This window comes from Gracilinanus agilis, chromosome 1 (assembly GCF_016433145.1).
Source record: "Gracilinanus agilis isolate LMUSP501 chromosome 1, AgileGrace, whole genome shotgun sequence".
Lineage (NCBI taxonomy): Eukaryota > Metazoa > Chordata > Mammalia > Didelphimorphia > Didelphidae > Gracilinanus > Gracilinanus agilis.
This window is the reverse complement of record NC_058130.1, coordinates 164,193,657-164,214,188: the sequence shown is the minus strand read 5'-3', so window position 1 is coordinate 164,214,188 and position 20,532 is coordinate 164,193,657. Positions and strand designations below refer to the sequence as shown.

General features: G+C 34.7%; 1 protein-coding gene across 1 annotated transcript in view; it reads left to right on the top strand.

Moving 5' to 3' along the window:
• Positions 1 to 20,532, top strand: part of AGTPBP1 (ATP/GTP binding carboxypeptidase 1) — a 180,466-nt gene that overhangs the window by 40,369 nt on the left and 119,565 nt on the right. The window contains exon 2 of the mRNA XM_044678095.1: positions 14,908 to 15,032. Within this exon, the coding sequence (XP_044534030.1) occupies positions 14,908 to 15,032 (125 nt within the window). The remainder of the gene's footprint in view (positions 1 to 14,907; positions 15,033 to 20,532) is intronic.

The window sequence follows — 20,532 nt, the reverse complement described above, 5'->3', positions numbered from 1 at the left end:
GGGTGGACATGACTGAGGGTGTAGACTCGAAACTACCACACCAATGCAACTACCAACAATTTGGAAATTGGTCTTGTTCAAGGACACATGACAAAACTAGTGGAAACGCGCATCGGCCAAGGGTGGGGGGGGTGCAGGGGTGGGGTTGAAGGGGAAAGGTGGAGCATGAATCATGTAACCATGTTAAAAATGAATATTAATAAATGTTAAAAAAAAAAGAATAAGGAAGTAACAGTCTTTGTGACAACAGTAAAGTTGTCTTTACCTTGGTCAGACCACATTTAGAGTATTATGTTTTGTTCTACATTACAGATAAGACATTGATAAGTTGGAGAATGCATAGAAGAGGACAACCAGATTGGTGAAGGGTTATCATACCATATGAGAATCAGTTCAAGAAACTGATGTTTTGTCTTAAAAGATAATAGTAAGAGGATATGATAGCTATCTTGAAGCATTTGAAGAGATGTCACGTGGAAGAGGAATCAGACTTGATTTCTTTTGTATCTACACATCAAAATTAGGAACAATGAAAGGAAGCTGTGGGGAGACAAATTTAGGTTTCATGCAAGCAAAAACTTTCTAATAATTAGGGCTAAAATGAGCTGCTTTGGGAGGTGTTTAAGGAAAAGTTGCATGACCACTTGTTGGATATATTGCAGGTATGAATTGGACTAGATTACCTCTAAAGTATCTTTTGCCTGAAAATCTGTGATTATATTGTGCATTAAAATAACAAAATTAAAAATATTCTAATTCAACTCAGTCAGCATTTAATAAAGTGTCGATTGTATGTAGAGCATGCTACATGCTGAAGGAAATGCAAAATTTAGATATGCCTTCATGGAAGTTAATAGGGGTTGAGATACAAGTTATACAGATGACTATAACATGTAGTGTTATTTTTAAAAGTACATTAAAGTGGCTTAAACCTATGCTATGTGAGTTCTCATTTATATTCTTTATATTATGATACTTTGAACATGAATCCGTAATATTCTTGTGACTTTTTGGCAGTGTGGTAGAAAGAATTATTGGTTGTGGTATCATAAATAGCTTCAGAGTATTCCCAGTTTTGAAATACTGTGATAAGAGAATTGAGTAAATGCAATGTGTAGATGTTTCTTCAAATAAAATTAAAGTTTACTTAAACTATTGTAATGAACTCTCTATTATTTATTATTCTATTTTGCTTTTACTTTGAAATTCACCCATTAGTGTGAAAGCTATTTATCATGGAACTAGAAGTCAAACCTAGTTTCTAGTAGTCTAATGATGACTAGTTTTATGACCGTAGGCAGCTCACTCTGTTTGATTTTCCTCATCAATTAAAAAAACAGCCCAGGAGGTTAGACTAGATGATCTGTAAGATTCTGTTTGATTTTCTTCATCAATTAAAAAAAACCTAAGAGGTTAGACTAGATGATCTGTAAGATTCCTTCCAAATCAAAAATGATGTGACTGTGAAATGTTTAAGGGTAAATGATTAGCTCATCCCTATAGCTTTTGTAGTTTTTATTATTTTCTGATTTCTACTAACAAAAACTGCTTACAAATATAGACTGTTCTTGGAGACTCCAATTCTTTTTTGCTAAACACTGAACAGATTTTGACATTGATAGACAACAGAAAAATTTTAGGTTGTTTTAAAAAAGTTTCATAATTTTTTCTTCATAGCTTGCACTACATTGCATTAGGTAGTGATAAAGGAGTTCAGTTTTTAAAAATGTCCTGTTGAGGTGACAAGGTAGAGACAGTTTAAAAAATTTAAAAGTTCTTGTAAATTATACTTAAAAACACAATGAAAACAATAATAGTAATAGCTGACTTTTTTTGAGTGCCCTATAGTTTGTAATACAATTTAATAAACATTTTAAAATTTGAGACTTGTAACACTTCTTTGAAGTAATTACTACAGGTGTTATTGCTTTCATTTTACAGATTAAGATTGGAAGCTCAGTGACTTGCCCAAGGTTGCACATTTAGGAATTGTCTGAAGAATTTGAATACAAGTTTTCCGGACTCCAAGTCTAGTATTCTATCCCCTGAGCCATACTGCCTCTAAATGCGTATTAAATCTCCATGTAAAATTCCAACTACCTTTTAATGAGAAAAAATGATATAATAAAAATTGACAAAAATAAAACTATTTGTTCTCAATCCCCTTTTGAATCTGTATTTGTTAATGAAGTATTATTTTTTTATTTAAGTATTTTCCCATGGTTACATGATTCATGTTCTTTCTCTTTCCCTTTCCCTCTCTCCTCCCAGAGCTGACAAGCAATTCCACTGGGTTATACATGCATTGTTACTCAATACCTATTTCCATATTATTCACCTAATGAAGTATTTTTTAAAATGCCTCACAACTGGTTATATCATCCTCCTAAGGAATCTTATTGCTGTCATTATATCTGAAGGATAGTTTTAAAGAGAAAGAAAGGATATATTTATGTAAAAATTTTTAGTTTTATTCATTATAACAAAAAACCAGAAGTGATTCCAATAATTGTGTTATGACTGACTGAATTACATAGTATATTCTGAGATAATATGAAAATATAAAGAACACTGGTATATTTGGCAAGACTTATACCACATGATACAAAACAAAGTCAGCAGAATAAATATATACCCATTAATTATAACGAAAATTCTTTTTCATTTTTGTCTTCCCTTCTAGTTTTGAGATCCTCTTTCCTAATGTATATCATCCTGTACTTTAGCCCTGCCTAAAAAAAACCAACCTTTTTTACTAATTCCTCCCAAAATATAACCAATCCAAATCAAGCCTGTAAAAATTCCATTGTTTTTGCACTGATCTTTACAAATTCTATAATGATAGTGTTATTTGACCAACCATCTCATTCTATACAGGATATAGAAACAGAGCAGTAGCATAGGTATATTTCCTACAATAGGAAACGAAATAGTATTTCTTCAAAGTAATATTCTTTTTTTATTGACTTCTATATCATTCAAGAAATCAAGTATAGCTTTCCATACAAGGCAGAAATTCCTCCCATGAACTTTATGAGGCTATTTGTTTCCTGGATTAGCCAGCTCTCATTTTAGAGAGAACTTTCTTATGTTGAGTGACAACCTGCCTCTCTAGACAAATTGAAGATAGTACTGAGATGTGTTATGACCAATTCAGAGAATAATGAGATGATAATTTTTCATGATTTGATGCTATGAGAGGTAGCGTGGCTTAGTGGATAGAAAACTTGACTTTGGAACTAGTAAGGCATCAGATAAAAGTCCTACCTCTCACACATGCTGGTAGTGTGACCCTGGAGAAGTCACACTCAGTTCTGTAGGCAACTCCCTCAGACTATGTATTAAAGAGAAGCTGCCAGTGTCTTGGTAAAAGGAGTTTACTCAGCTAAATGTTCCCTGTAATAATGAAATCACAAGTCTGTTCCGTATCCCTATCACCTTGGTGCTGTTCTATTGAGGCAGACCAGGATTTTTTAGTAAAACTGTTATTTTGAGATTTCAGTTAACAACTTCCTCAGATCTTTTCTATGTAAATTACTGCCATGAAGAGAGCAGGAGGTTCAGAAGAGGACACAGACAATAAGGGAGTTTGGTTATTGCCATATTAAATTTATTATATACTTTGCTTTCTTATTGAGCTGTGTAACAGGAGTCCATAGTTCCATATACACTATACTTTTCTCTTCCATTATATGTGTTTATTGATGTTTAAGTTCATAATAAAAATGAAAATTTAAGAAAAGCAAATTATTGCTGTCAAGTTTCTTCTATCTTGACCTTATTCAACTGATTTTTTTTTTAGAAATGTGAGACTTTATATTCATCCCTATTAAATTTCATCTTCTTTTTTGTTTGTTTCAGCTCATTGTCCCATCCTGTTGAGATAATTTTGAATCTTCATTCTGCCAGCTATCATAGGATCATAGATTTAGAGCTGAAAGGGATCTTAGAGGCCATCGAGTCCAACTCCCTTATTCTACAGATGAGGATACTGAGGCACAGAGAGGTTGAGTGACTTGCCCAGGGTCACACAGCTAGTAAGTGTCCAAGGTGGGATTTGAACCCAGGTCTTTCTGACTCCAGGTCTAGTCCTTTATCCACCATGCCATGCTACCTTATCATTATCTATCTCCTCTCAATGAAAAAAGACATGATTTATATAGTGTAACATCTCATGTATTAGGCATTGTTTTGGGGGAAATGAAATGCTACAAATAAACTTTAATTTTCAGGGAAATTCACTTAGCTCAAGTGTGAATTCAACTAAAATAAGATTACACTAGGTTATCTCAAGGGCTCCTTCTAGCTTTGTCTTTTAAATTGTTTTTGACGAACAGTTTCTAAAATGTATTATATACTTCATTAACAAAATCCTATTCCAAAGACTCCTTATGATGTGACAGTGACCCTGGGTTCTCATATTCTTTCGTCTCGCTTTCTCTGTGTTATTTCATGCTGTTGACCTGAGTACTTTTTTCTCCTGGGGTTTTCATGATACAAATTAGTTTTTTCCACCTATATGATATTCCTTCTCAGTTTCTTTTCCTGAATCATCCCTATGACCTGTCCTTTAACCAGTGCTCTCTTCCCTTCTCTTTCTACACTCTGATTCTGTTTCTGTGGGTTAAATGATCACCTTTATAATTAGGACTTTTAGATCTATTTATCTAATTTACAGTTTCTTTACTGTACTCCAGTTATGCAACAACAGTTTGGACATTTTAAAACAGAGGTTCCTTAGGCATCTCTGATTTAATTTGTTTAAAGCGAGAATGAATTATTGTTTCTTCCAAATCCACTCCTCTTATGCATTACCATCTTTCTACTCACCAAGTCCTCACTCTTCTTCACACCCTCTCCCTTCTCCCATACAATTAATTGTTATGTTTTGACACATCTACTTCTACAACATCTATTACGTTTGTCCTCTAACCTACTAGCCTAGTTTGTGTTATCATCACTTCTATTTCAATAGCTTTCTAATTGATCTTCCTGCTGAAAAATTTCTCTTATCTCCATTCCATCCTTCACACAGATACTGAAGTGGTATTCCTAAAGCATAGGCCTGACTACATTATCAACCCTTGCTAAACCAAGCTAGAGTGGCTCCTTTTTGCCTCTAGGATCTAGATACTCTTGACATTTAAAATATATTATAGCCTGTTACCAAACTACCATTCAGCTTTATTATCTACCTACCCAATTTCTTCCCACTATTCAGGCCAGTCAAACTGTCCTTTTTGCTGTAGCTCACAAATGACATTCTATCTCTTGTTTTTATGCCTTCTCATAGACTTTCTCTTGTTTGGAATGTGCTTGCTCCCTTACTTTTTTAAAATCCTTAACAGCCTTCAAAGTTAAAAAAATTTTCCAATTTTTGCAAGAAACTTTTCCTGATTCCCCTAGCTGCTAGTGACTCCCTGCCAAAATAATAATAATTATTTAAAATCTTTACCTTCTGTTTTTGAATCAATACCAACTATTAGATCTAAGGCAGAAGAGGTGAGGGCTAGGCAATGGGGGTTAAGTGATTTGCCCTAGGTAACACAGCTAGGAACTGTCTGAAGCCAAATTTGAACGCAGGACATCTTGTCTTTAGGCCTAGCTTTTTATCTCCTGAGCCACCTTGCTGCCTCACCAAAATTACTTTGTATATAAATTCTAATGTATGTGACAATGGAATGGATATAAGCCCTTGAGGCCAGACTTTGTGTTACCTGCACCTATATTATGGGTGAAGGTCTTTTGGTATTTATAATAGTTTACTTTGAGGGTAGAGACAGATGATTCTTCTTTCCAACTTCTCTGTTAGAATAGATCATATAATAATGAGGCAACAGTTTATTTGATTTGTTAACTCAAATGTGTTATGAAAAGATATTTTGCTTTTATATGAATTCTACATTTCAGCCTTTTTTTCAGTTGTGTCACTGGTGGTCTTGTTTTAATAATTTCATATAAAATGATTAGTTTCTGTTTTTCAGCAATGTGAAAAGAATGGTTAATATATTAACATTTTATTTTTAAACCAATGCTAACTCCAGTATGAATTGCTTACAAAAGTTTGTTATGAATATAATAGTTATATATGAATCAATGTGATATGGTAAAAAGGGCTTTGAAGTCAGAGGACCTGGGTTCAAATCTTGCCTCTGTCACCAATTTCTATGAACTGCTGGGGCAAATCATTTAACCTTTTGTGCTTCAGTTTTCTCATCTGTAAAAGGGTTGGGCTAAATGGTGTCTAATGTCTTTTCCTGTTCTAAATCTATGATCCTGTAATGCTTAAAGAATGATTAGAAAAATTTCTTTATGTTCATGGGGCAGGGAAGAAAGATCCACTTGGTCCACTTGATTTCATCCTTGTATGTAGATCAATTGTGAAACATTTCCTACCAATGTCAATTCACAACTTACCTGTAATTTGTAGCTTTAGAAAGTTTCTTGGAGTGCTGAGAGATAATATGACTGTCCATGGTCACATGGCTAGTATGTGTTAGAAGTGGGCCTTGAGCTCAGGTCTTCCTGACTCTCAAAGGCTAGCTCTCTTTTCACTGTTCTGTGCTTTCACTTAATTAGGACGCATGGTTCTTATAACTTCCAAGGTTTTTCTTTATTACATTAATGAGTAGTTCTGTGTTGAGATCATAAATCTTTTTACATATCTGTTTACTAGATTCAACTTTTAATAACAGCTTTTGATGCTTTCAAAATAAAACCCCCCAAAACTTAAAAAAAAACAGCTTTTGATGCTTTCCTAATAAAGTCCCCAAGCAAAACAGCACAATTCCATGATTAAGTTTTTTTCCTTCCATTTTTGGAAAGGAGGATGTCATTTAGGGACAGAATATAGAAAAAAAGCAGAAGGTTAAAGACTAAATCTTAATCGGGGAGTGTAAGGGATTAAGTAGGTGCAGCAAAGGAGTCTAAGGAGGATGGTCATAGAGTTGCAGGCAGAGAAACCAGAATAATATTTTGTCAAAAAGCTAAGGAGGGAGAGAATTTTAAGCAAGAGAGGATAGAAGTTGAAGAACTTGCTTGAGGTCATATGACTAGTAAGTGACAAGCTTCACACAAGTCTAATATGCTTCTTGATACATCAAGGTTCCTTGATTTGAGAAAGATATTAGTAACAAAGTGACAAAGGTTTTTTAATTATTAAGTTGTTGCATGTTTTTTTATGTAGTTTGCTATAGTAGGACTGTCAACGGTTGAATATTTTGATAAAGTTGTAAGAACTATTATTTTCTTCAGTTGAAACTGACAAAAATGAAACTCTGAAAGGTTAAGTTAATTTGTTTATAGTCATATAGAAAATCCCATAGGTGACTGAGGCAGGGTTCAAACCTAAGGACTCTTATTCTAAGTTAAACACTATCTTTTATGTCTAGAGAGGCTGAACTAATTCTTTTGTTAAAGAGAAAATTCCTCATTTCTTTTGTGATGTTTTTCTATTGTAATAGAACATGGAGATATTTATTGACCTCTAAAATCAAAATATGATTCCAAAGGTTTAGATGGTTCCCTCATCTTTAGCCTTAGGGAATTTATTTTAGATAAAATTATGAGTTCAGTCACAGTTACCTCAAACCCCTGGTTAGGAAAATTCTTAACTTTGAGATCAAGGTTGTTCTCTGTGCCTAACTTTATGTTAAGTTTTGTTTCTAGTTAACCCTGTTTTTTTTGTGGTTGAGCCAGAATAGTTTATTGGAAATTTTTGCATACAAAAATAACATTTTATCATGGTGTCTGTGAATAGACAGGTCCTGGGACAGAAGGTTGGGGAAAGAGATGGCCTTTTCTCAAGACTTACTCCAGTTTGAGTCTTTTGTTCTGAGATTCTTGTATTGCTGATGATCTTTCTTGATATCACCTTTCTCTGCCACAGAACAGTCCTACCTTTGTTCCCCATAAATATGCTGAGATTACATGTTTGCTCCAACTTCTCTACTTCCAGACCCTCAGAATCTCCTGGTTCTGAGATAGCTTTTTTCTTTTCTTTGTGACCATGTCTCTTACATAGAGACTTGGATTGATTCAAGGAAATATTCAGCCTTAAAATTTGTGTGTTAGACTGAATATTCATCAATCCCATCAAGAAATGTTTTTACATAACAAAATAATGTCAATAAATATTTATGAAATACTTCTTTGTCTCAGTTCCTGTGCTAAGTCTGGGGAAATAGTCCCTCCTTTCAAGGACTTTTCAGTCCAATGAAGGGGAACATGGAGGAGACAATATGTATACAACTTTGTACAAACAAGATATATATATATACAGGGTTACTGGCAGTAGTCTTAAAACAAAGGCAGTAAAGGTAAGGAGGACAGGGAAAGGTTCTTTGTTGTGGAAGGTAGGACTTTAGCTGACACTTAAAGGAAGCTAGGGAAGCCTGGAAGCAGAAATGAGGATGAGAGAGAGTTCCAGGCCTGGGCAGCAGCCAGGGAAAATCCCTGGAGTTCAGAGATGGAGTATCCCATGAAAACAGCAAGGATGTCAGTGTTATTGGATTGCAGAGTTTGTGGAGTGGAAAGTAAGGCAAACGAAGAATAGAAAGACTAATTACTTTTAAGTGTGTGGCATAATCAATGTAACCCCACCCTTACATCCATAATCATCTTTTCTTTTCTGGAGTGAACAAAAATCATGCATTTTACATATGTAAACTATACATTTATCAAAATATTTTCCAAGAGAATTATCAGAGCATGACCATAGAGGCAAGAAAATTATTAGCTTTAAATGCAAAATAGTGCATTTCCTCTGAGATTATTTCTAATTTGTTCTGTATCTATCATTTATACATAGTTGTTTGCATGTTGTTTCCCCATTGGTCTCTGAATGTCTTTAGAGCAGAGGTTGTTTTTTTGCCTTTCTCTGTAACCCTGGGACTTAGTTCACCTGACTTGTCTAAAAATTTTTTCCTCCTGTCACTGGGCTCTGAAGTATTTTTGTTTTGAGATTGAAATTATGTGCACGTGTGCTTCATTGTGATGTTGAAATGATCCTGGGTGTTTTAGTAGTGCTGATGGAGCATAAGATAGGGCCTATTAAACTGAAAAGATCTCAAATGTGACCCAACAAAGAATTATGTATTTGTTAACTGTGTTACACATTTAACCAAGTTAAATTTGGAGTGCCTTTCATCACTATATTTGGAAGGATTGGCCACCTGGTTATTGTTTTCTCCACAGTAATTAGCTAATAAAACCTGCAACTAAACAAGAGTTCTTAACCTCAGGTCCAGGAATTTGTATTTTCAATATTTTTATAACTTTATTTTAATATAATTGGTTTCTTTTGCACTTGTATATATTTTGTTTTTATTCATTTAAAAATAGTATTGAGGATAATCATCTTTTTGGTTCTCCTAATCCTTCATGACCAACCTGCTTTTTTCTTACCTTCCCAGACTTCTTATAGTTCTCTTTCCTCTACATAATGTACTCTGCAATCCATTGACACTCTTCTCCTTGCTCTCTCTCACAAAATGATAGCCTTTCCTGATACCAGGTATTTTCCCTGGTTCTCCCATTTGCCTACAGTGTTCTCCCTTCTCTCTTCCATCTCCTGGATTCCTCCAAGTCTCAGTTAAAACCCTAGCTCCATCAAGATGGTTTTGCTTAATACTAAACCTTGCCTCTTTTTTGTACTGTATATCTTATTTGTCCTGTATATCTCATTTGCAACTAGTAGTTTGCACAGTCTTTCCCATTATTCTGTGAGCTCCTTGAGAGCAGAGACTTCTCTTTTGCCTTTCTTCATATCCCTATAGTACTTAGCAAGCACAATGCCTGGCACAGAGTAGGTGTTTAACAAATAATTGTTAACCTCCTGACTTTCCCTCTTTCCCTCTCTCTCTCTCCCTCCCTCCCTCCCTTCCTTCCTCCCTTCCTTCCTCCCTCCCTCTCTCTTTCCCTCCCTCCCTCCCTCCCTCCATCCCCTCCTCTCTTTCTTTCTTTGAGGCCTTGAGCCAAAAACTATTCCTAAACAAGAAGCTTTATGTTTATTTAAGCATTGTATAAGAGAGACTAAAAGTAGTTATTTTTCCTTCTTAGAAGGTTCTTGATCTCATATGTCAACATATCTAACTACTACAATAATGAAGTTATTGAAATTCATATTCACTTTCATAAATATTTTGGTGAGAGTAATAGTGGGTGAGAGAAGTAAAAAAAATTAAGCAAGATTAACTTATGAAAGGAAGCACTTATGAATTAACATTGTCTTTTTTCTTAGTAAAATGAAGTTTCAGACAAGTTAAAACCTAATAATTGTCAAAAACAACTAACTAAACCATAAACACATTTTAAATAATTTTTATTTTTCCATGTTTTTCTACTATGCCTTTGAGGAGTTATCTGGACTTGCTTCATTAAATTTGAACTGTATGTGAATAATGTAATATCCATTGCTTAAGATTTTTTGATTGTCATATTCTAGAATTTTTTAATGAGATTGCGAGGTGTGTATGTGTGTGTGTTTTCTGCCTTCATAAGTACAAGAAATGTTAGTATTTAGAATTGGAAGGAACTTAAGAGATCCTAATACAACTCTCATTTCACAGATCAGGAAACTCAAGCCCTGAGAAGTGACTTGGTATAAGTCACACAGGTACTATTGACTTCCCATTACCTGGTGGGTATTGCTAGGGTCAGACTTGGAAAATGATATTTTTTAGAATGTCAATTTAAAATAAACTAATTTAAGAAATAATAGAATTCTAGAATTGAATAGGTAAAATGTAACCTCTGCAAAATTAAATAGCCTAAAGGGATATTTTAAAAGTAGCTATGTTTCAGTGAATAAACATACTTTATATCCATGTCCCAAAATGCTCCTAGAGACTTTCTTCTGATTAAAAAAATTAGAATGGAATCAGCATCTGATTCAGTTCCTTCTATCATGTGCTTGCCCACTCATCTGGCCATGCCTGCACCATGTCATGGCCATGTCAGTCTCAGGTTTACTCTTCTCCCTTTAGTTCAAATGTTGCTTCACCCTCTCTTGCTTTCAGGGATGGAGCCAATCATTTCCAAGAATTTTAGAAAGGTATATGGGTGAACTAGTGCCTCTCATGGTCTCCAGGGAAAGATTTAAGGTTAAGGGGTAACTTTTAATACATTAAATAGCTCTTAGGATAATACCCTTAATACACTGTTACCATACTTTTCCTTGTGTCATACTTAATAATCCTCACCTAGGGTAGATATAAAGCTCTTTTAAGGGGAGGACCATGTAATTTTTCTTCTTTGGAGAGCTTGCTCTGTACTCTGTATTTGAAAGAACCTTACTGGAGCTCAGTTAGTGGCTAACCATTGCCTTTCACTTATGCTTTTACTTGTTTTCCTAAAAAGAAAGGAAGGGGTTCAAAAAATTCAGACCCTCAATTCATATTCACTCATTCAAATATATTAAATTTTGTTTTGGATAAATTAAATTTAAGATGCCTATACCACATCCAAGTAGAGATGTCCAGTAGACAGTTGGAGATGTGTGACTGGACCTTAGGAGAGAGATTAATGCCAGATATATAGATTTGAGCCTCATGTGCTTAGAGAAATAAATTATTGTAAAGCAGGTATAGAGTACCTATATGTAGCACAAGAGGTACATTTTAAGGCTAGGATTATTTGAGGCATTATTAGGCATCATAGACTACATGAAGGCACTGGTTACTAAGGTGCCCATTCTATGTATGTGTGTGTGTGTGTGTGTAGTAGGCTACAGAAAGGAATACAAAAGATAAAACTTCACTTAATTTATAAACATCTTGTTTTACCAACATCTTAGTAAGCAACTCTGTATTAATGAAGCTTTGTGATTTCCGCCTTTGTGAGATTTATGAAGATGATTTTGTTTTTCTTTCCACATTATGCTGAGCCAAAATCAGATATTTTAAACTTTGATTCTTTAAAAATATGTCAGTACTATTGATTTGTTATTAAAGTAAAAATTCATGTTTGGTAAAGTGATATATTACGGCAGTTAGGTGGTACAATGGTTAGAGTGCTAGGCCTTGATTTAAGAAGACTCATCTTCCTGAACTCAAATCTAGCCTTTGACACTTGCTAGCTCTGTGATTCTGGGTAAGTCACTTAACCCTGTTTGCCTCAGTTATTGGTCTGTAAAATGAGCTAGAGAAGGAAATGACCAACCACTCCAGTATCTTTGCCAATAAAACCCCAAATGGGGTCAAAAAGAATTCGACAAAACTGAAACAACTAAACAAAAAAACAATTTATTAATAAAATCTAAAAAAAAATCTATTAATAAAAAATAAATTATAAATTCAGGCCAATTAGCATAAAATTATATGAAATAATTTAAGTATATACCTTTGGCTTGAATAGTAAAAATTTAGCATTTTTTGGGGATCCACTTGCTTTAGAAAAAAATAAAGTTGTCAGCAGGTAGATATATGACAGGGTTGATTAGAAGAAACTTAAGTATTTTAATAATCATGAAAGATAGATTATTGGATTATAGATTTAGAGCCCCAAAGGATCTTAATATCATCTAATTTAATTTTCATCTAGATAAATCTTCAAGAGAGAGTGTTTTTACTAATGGTTTAAAATTTTGCAATAATGATTCATTATCAAAGATGAATGATCAGTGTCAATTAATTTCCTTTTTTTTTTGTGCTAGACCTGTGATTTCCACACTGTAAATATAAATGTGCATCTGCTGTGCTACATATAGTCTTAAAATGTTTTTAAATTTAAAAAAAAACAGCCTTATTTTTTATCCTAGAATTGATACCAAGTATTGATTCCAAGGCAGAAGAGTGGTAAAGGCAAGGTGAATAGGGTTAAGTGACTTGCTGAGGGTCACACAGCTAGGAAGTATTTGAGGTCAGGTTTGAAGCCAGGACCTCCTGTTTCCAGTTCTGGCTCTCTTTCTGCTGAGCCACTGAGCTGCATCTACATGTTGTCCTAACGGGTTATTTAGGACACTGAGAAGTTAAGGAACTTGCTTAGATCTTCCAGCCAATATATTTTAAGAGGGGAAATTTGCACCTAGTTTTTCTTGACTTCCTAGTTTTCTCTTTCTCTACTCAGTCCCAACTCTCATTAATAATTTTTGTTGAGCTTCTTTGTATAATGCTTTGTGAAGCATCTTGCTTAAGGTAGTTGTGTCTTGGGAAGCATCAGGATAAGAACATCAGCAAGAGTACTGTGGCCATCAGTGAAATGTTGTGGAGCCCTAAGAAAGTGAACCTAGTTGGTTCTTATTTACAAATTGAATTTAAATGAATTCTTAAGACTTCTATGCTTCAGCCCAGGCTGTACTACTGAGTAAAATCATTTCAAAGAGAGTGCTGCCCTCTAGTGATTATATCTATTCTAACTTTTAGTGTTGAGCTAGAAGGACTTTGGAAGTCATCTGAGCCAGACAAGGTTAACTACATGACTCACTGATGCTCACACAGTGATTAATGTCAGATCAGAGTCTTGACACTAATCATTAATATGAGATTAATTACTGAGGAAGCTCTTTTTACATCATATACAAACAAGTGTTTCTGATGATTTTGAGTCTGGGTGTTGTGGCTGGGAAAGAAAGAGGTTAGTTAATCTCATGCGGTTTTTGGTGATATTATCGTTATTCCTGTATTTTTTTCAACATTGTTGATCAAATTTTGCCTTAAATTTTTTTTGATGATTAAATATGTACTAAACATTTATATGCAGAATATATCTCGTATATTTTTTGAATTGCTTCTTATATAAAGACCTTTTTGAGTAATATAAATTGATGTCAATAAAAATGAAAGATATTTTTCTGAATAGATTCAGTATTTTTTGTTTTCAGAATTTTTACATTAAAATAATACATTACAAAAGGCCTTTGGCAGTAATGACTTTTAAACTACTTAGAATCATATTCTGTAATAATAATTTTAAATATGAATTTTCTGGAGGCTTTACTGCTCTAAAATGAATTTGTAGTGGAATTGTAACTTAGTCAGATATAGTCTCTATTAAAATAGCTTTTTTACTTAAAATACTTAGTATTTTCTGATTCAGTGGAATGAGTGCTGAATCTGGAGTCAAAATGTGAGTTCAAATCCAAATTCTGCCACTTGTTATAATACTTTTGTGACTGGTTTGGGCATTTAAACTTTCTTGGCCTCAGTTTTTTCTTTTTTTGAAACAAGGGAGTTCTAGTTCTAAATGTATGATTCTAAGACATTTGGTGAGAGCCTGAACTTGAACTTTCCCTTACAAGAGTGTTACTTATATATCTAAAATTTGGTATGGGATCATGGAGCTCCATGACCATTTTTAGTACCTTTTAAAATATTGTTTCTTGTTTTTGGAATGTTACCTCTCCCTGTATTTGTTTGTTATAGTCCCATTCAAAATTTATTTAAATTAACAAAATAATTTAGTAATTGTAATATGTTAAATATTATGGCAGGGTGCTAATAATACAAATGTAGAGAGGATATAGGCCCTGCTCCCAAAGAACTTACAATATATACAGGGGAAAAAGGAGTACACAGATAACTGATACCAAGGAGAGTGGGATCAGTATAAAGGCAACATCTAGGTGCTGAGCTTTGAGGAGGGAGCTGCCATGTTTGGCTGATTTCTTCCTTCTTTCTCTCCCCAGGACCTCATATAACAGATTGTTTTTGTTACTCTTTAATGTTCTTTTAAATTTATTTTTGCCTCATAGTTTTCAGTATGCCATACTACCACATTTGCTATATGAAGGAGGAGAGGTGTCTTATCTAAACTTTGAATCTCATCTAGCACCTAGGGTGCTCTGTATAAAATGCTCAGTAGATGTTGAATTAAATTGAATTGATGTTACTTGGTAATAGTAAAGAAAGAACTATATTTAAAATTACAAATATAGTATGCAGTCTAACCATAAAATAACATTTTTTTTAGCCTTACTAGTAATTCTCGGATTGTGGCTCTCCTGGCTCAGCTGGAGAAGATCAACTATGAATGTCCAGAAGCAGAAGCTGCCAGATATGTTACATCAAAGATTCTTCACCTGACTCAAAGTCAAGGTAAATTTTTCTCTTAAAAATAATTTTGCATAATTCTTTGTTAATTATTTTGGCTTGTATAATCATATAGAAAACCAAGTTTGTACTGTGTCAAACTAATGATGCTTCATTCAGATTTTGTAAGAATGATAGTGATGTAACATCATACATTGTAAAAAACCATAACAAAAAGTTATATACACATATATTTAAGCAATTATCTCATATACCTTGTCCATTCACAGACTTTTATAAAGTCTGTAAGATCATAAATCTAGAGTTGGGAAGGACCTCAGAGGTAGTTATTTCAAGAAGAGGAAAAGAGGATTAAGTGAATAGCCCAAGGTTACATAAGTAGTAAATGACAGATAAATTATTTCTCTATTTGATTCACAGTGTAATTATTTTTAACCCCTTTGGAATTGGGTTTCTTTGTCATTACTGTGATTTCATAATATCTACCTTATTCTTCTGCAATTTCCCTTAACTACAATCTTCCTCCTTCCTATCTTCAAGTCTGGTTGTTCTTGACTTCTGGTCTAGAATAGTGTTTTCTAATCCAAACTAATAGGTAAGCTATCTAAATTTATTCACCTGCTATCTAATTTTTCTACTTATCTTTCTTTCTCAGCTTAATAAGCTTTCTATAATTTCAAATCATCTATATTAGGTGCCTTTACTTTATCTCTTGATACTTGCTCCTAAGACTTCTCATCTAATCATTCACTTAAAACTGCTCTCTCTGAAGTTTCTAATGTTCTTTTAATTGTTAAAATCTAATTGCCTCTTCTCAGTCCTCAAGCTTCCTGATATATGTGTAGCATTTGACTATTATTGATTGCTTTCTCCTCGTAGGTACTCTCCTTCCTAGGTTTTTGGGACACTGCTTTCTCCCGGTTGTCCCACAGTGTTCTTTGTTGGACCTTCATCCAGGCCACACTCATTAGTCATTGATGTTCCCAAGGCTCTATCTTAGGGCCTCTTCTCTTTTTTCCTCTATATGATCTTAATTTCATGAACTCTCATGAGTTCAAATAATATCTTAAGAGATACTTCTCAGAACTATATAACCAGTCATATTTTCTCTCTCAAGGTAGCTCCTGTCCTGTACTGCCTTTTGGACATCTCAAATTTGATATCTTGTAGGCATTTCAAGATCTATGTTCAAAAAAGAACTCATTATCTTTCCTCCACAAAGTCTTCCCTCTTCTTTACTTTTCTGTTATTAAGAGCATCACCATCCTCCCTGTCCTTGGTTCCTCACTTGCATTCACCCCAAATATCCATTCTTTTATCAGATTTTCTAATTTAATTTCTAATTTTCTAATTTAATTTCTAATTTTCTACTTTAACAATCTCTTACATCTGTTGCCTTATTTTCATTTATACAGCTACCACCTTAGTAATTAAGCATTTATTAAGCATCTACTGTACATCTTAGTCGTTTTGCGTCTAGACTATTGAAATAACTTTCTGATTCATCTCCCTGTCTCTGGTATTGCTTTACTCCAATCTATCCTTTACTCACTTGCTCCCTACCCCTACAATAAACTCTAGTGACTCTTTATTAACTCTAGCATCAAACATAAAATTCTTGCTTTGGCATTTAAAGACCTTTACAACTTGGCCCCTTCCTACTTTTCCAGTCTTCTTATACTTGACTCTTCTTTGTGTGTTTCACAGTCCACAAAGTGGGTATAAACTGGTCTGCTTACTGTTGCTCACATATTCTTCCATTCCTGCAGTGTTCTTTACCTCTGCACCCCAGAATCCTTCAAGACTTAGCCTAAATGACACCTTTTGCTACCTTCTCCTCTTAGGATCAAATGAGTTAAAATGCAAATCTTGAAGTAAAATATAAAAGTGAGCTATCAATATTATATTAGCAACTTCATGTGTACCTTATATGTACCTATCATACATGTTGTCTCCCTTGTTAGAATATAAACTTTTTGAGGACAAGGAATAGTTGCACTTAGCATAGTTCTTGATGCATAGTTAGCACTTAATAAATTCTTATTGATTCATTAAGTGGCAGTCACATAGAGAGAATTGGGATGGCATAGTGTAAAGAACGAAGAAGCATGGTGGAAAGTCTGAGTGAAGGACAAAGGAGGTAGAAATGGAAGTGGTATTTTTAGCAGACATATAAAATCACCTGGACTTAAAGAAGAAAAATATGAATTTGAGAAATGCCTGACACTGAGGCCTAATATAACAATAATAATAATAATAATAATAATAATAATAATAATAATTCTATGTAAAGATAGAGGAACTAACTAGGGGAAATTCTGTTCTTTAGATAATTGTCTCCAACAGAAGAGCTGTTTGATGGGTTGGAAATGATAATATTGAGAGGAAATGACCATTACTTAATAGTTTTTGTGTTAAAGAAAAGCTGGGATAATTCTAACCTGCATCCTGGGTTTTGGGGAAAAAGGAGTTAAAAAAAGAATAGCTGTGATCTTCATGGACTAAGAGGTATAAAAAGCTATTAGGAATGAAATTCTAAATATACAAAGATAAACAATTACAACAAAGAGGAAAAAGTTATCTAAAGAGTGCTTTGGACATAGAAAATTCAGTAATCAAATTAGATTAAAAATGTATATCATAGGGGGCAGCTGGGTAGCTCAGTGGATTGAGAGCCAGGCCTAGAGATGGGAGGTCCTAGGTTCAAATCCGGCCTCAGACACTTCCCAGCTGTTTGACCCTGGGCAAGTCACTTGACCCCCATTGCCTACCCTTACCACTCTTCCATCTATAAGTCAATACACAGAAGTTAAGGGTTTAAAATAAAAAAAAATGTATATCATAGATATACAGAGAAAGATGAGCAAGAAAAGTTATTAGAGGATGAAGAATATAAACATGTGGCACAGCCATAAAAGAATGGTGTTGAGTGTAGACTAGATAACTTTTAAGATCTCTTTCACTTCCAAAATTCCATGATTCTGTGATTTTGATTTCACCATAGATCATGGAATTTTAGAAGGACTTTTGACATCATCTTGCATAACTTCTTCATTTTACAGGTGAAGAAACAGGTCCAAATCACTTAAGTGATTTGTCCAAGGTTACCCAGCTAGTTAGGGCAGAGTTGGGACTAAAGTCCAATTTAGTGCTGTGTCTTATTACACTGTGCTGCAGTTCTCTGATTTTAAAGAATTTGGCCTCATTTATAGGCTCATAGGTATAGAGATAGAATGTATCTTTGAGGCTGTCTAGTACAACCATATTATTTTACAAATGTGGAATCTGAGAACCAGAGAGGTTGTGTCACATAGTAAATTGCAGAGTTACGATTAAAACCTAGTCTTCTGCCTCCAAATCCACTTGCCCTTTCCATTATACCATGCTTTCTCCTTCCAACTACCCTGACAATGAGAACCTAATTTTTATATGAGAGATTCCTTATTCAAGCTATTGAAATGTATATTATTCCCTAATTCATTACCTGAACTTGAAATTTCCTTTCTTGCTAACACTACATTCCAGGAATTTGGCCTTGTTTATCATAAATGGTGGAATGCATCCCCAGTTGTTTCTGATATTGCATTGTATAATGGGGAAAACCAGGGAAGTTGACTTAAATATTAAAATGTGGGCTCAGTGGGGGTGGATGGGAGACAGGAAGGGACAATGGGTAAGACTTTACAAGCCAGGGAATCAGGTTTAACTATAAGAGAATGACCATTGACTGAAATGGCAGTTAAGCCTGACCAACTGTCACTCTGCCCCACCCAGCCTGGAATAAATTTAGATTATTACATACACACAAAGAGGACTTTAAATTACTAAAAACACACAGGTAAAACTATGACTAACAACCCAGGACTGGAGTCAAAAGGGGTAAGATCCTTAGCCAACCTGGCTTCTGCCAGGCTTTGACAGCTTGGCTAAGGACCTGAGGAAGGGGCTTGAACTTGGGGTCTCACAACTATTCCAGAGATGTTTTCAGGATGCCAGGAGACAACTCCCTCAGAATTGATGATCTAAAGTAGCCAGGTAGGGAGAGAAGTCTGCAAGCTGTCCACCAGATCACAGGCCACTTCCCTACTTAGTGTTGACTTGCAGTATTGATGTCTTCTGCTTTCAACCTTCACCACTCTCCAAGATCTCAGGGAATCAGGGTAAAACTCCACTAGCTCTGAGGTCTCCCAGGGTCAGTTACAGCTTGTCCCAACCACTTTGGAGTCCATCTCAGAGAGAGAGCAAGCCCCACTTCCTCCTTCCCTATTCCATTTGGAATTCTCCAGCCCTTCCTGTTAGGTCTCCTAAATGATAACTAAGTAATCCTCCTCACAACAATTCCATCCTTTTGCTTATCCATCAGGATTAGATTTATAGGAAATAGCTAAGGATATGTTCCTACCATCTATGAGAAATGAGTACAAATAGCAAGAACTAATAAATCAAGGAAGGAAATTAAATGAAACCTTAGACATATTAAAGACATATCTCCCCTTTATCAATCCTATAGTAGAAATAGATCATATATTATACAGTAGGGTATTGTAAAACTTTTAATTGCTCAGACCTCAGGTGGGATTTTTTTCTTTTCTTTCCTTTTCCTTTTCCTTTTCCTTTCCTTTTCCTTTCCTTTCCTTTTCCTTTCCTTTCCCTTTCCTTTCCTTTCCTTTCCTTTCCTTTCCTTTCCTTTCCTTTCCTTTCCTTTCCTTTCCTTTCCTTTCCTTTCCTTTCCTTTCCTTATCTTTTCCCCTTCCTTCCTTCCTTCCCTCCTTCCCTCCCTCCCTTCCTTCCTTCCTTCTTTCCTTCTTTCCTTTCTTGCTTTCTTCCTTGTTTTCCTTCTTGCTTTCTTCCTTGCTTTCCTGCTTTCTTGCTTTTTAAAAGCAGTTTATGGAAGCTATGAGGGATTGGGGGAGAGGATCAGAAAGGCATCAGAAATAAGAATGTTCAGAATGCACAATGAACAATTAAGAGTGTACATTTACCAAGATAACCAGAGGGACCTGAAAATTCTATAAAAATAAGCCATCGGATATTGTATATCTAACTAGTTCCCACATCTAGAATTCTTTGGACAACTGTATATCAAATTTCTCTATAATATACATTTGTAAATGGAACAAAAAAGATTGTTTAGATAAATTCTAATTTTTATTGCTGTCCAAAGATAGTTTTTAATAATAAGAAACTGGAATTCCTTTCCTTTATTTAAAATATTATTATTGATCAGTTTGACAAAACTTCTGGAGTAGTGATATTTTAGGGCTCTATGCCCTCTTTTTTTGTTTTTGTTTTGTTTTTGTTTTTTAAACCCTTAACTTCTGTGTATTGGTTCCTAGGTGGAGAGCGGGCAATGGGGGTCAAGTGACTTGCCCAGGGTCACATAGCTGGGAAGTGTCTGAGCCTGGATTTGAACCTAGGACCTCTTGTCTCTAGGCCTGACTCTCAATCCACTGAGCTACACAGCTGCCCCCATGCTCTATGCCCTCTTAATGAATTGGGCTTTATTTCAAGAAGTGGTTTAAATTTCTTTGTTGGTAGGCAGCTA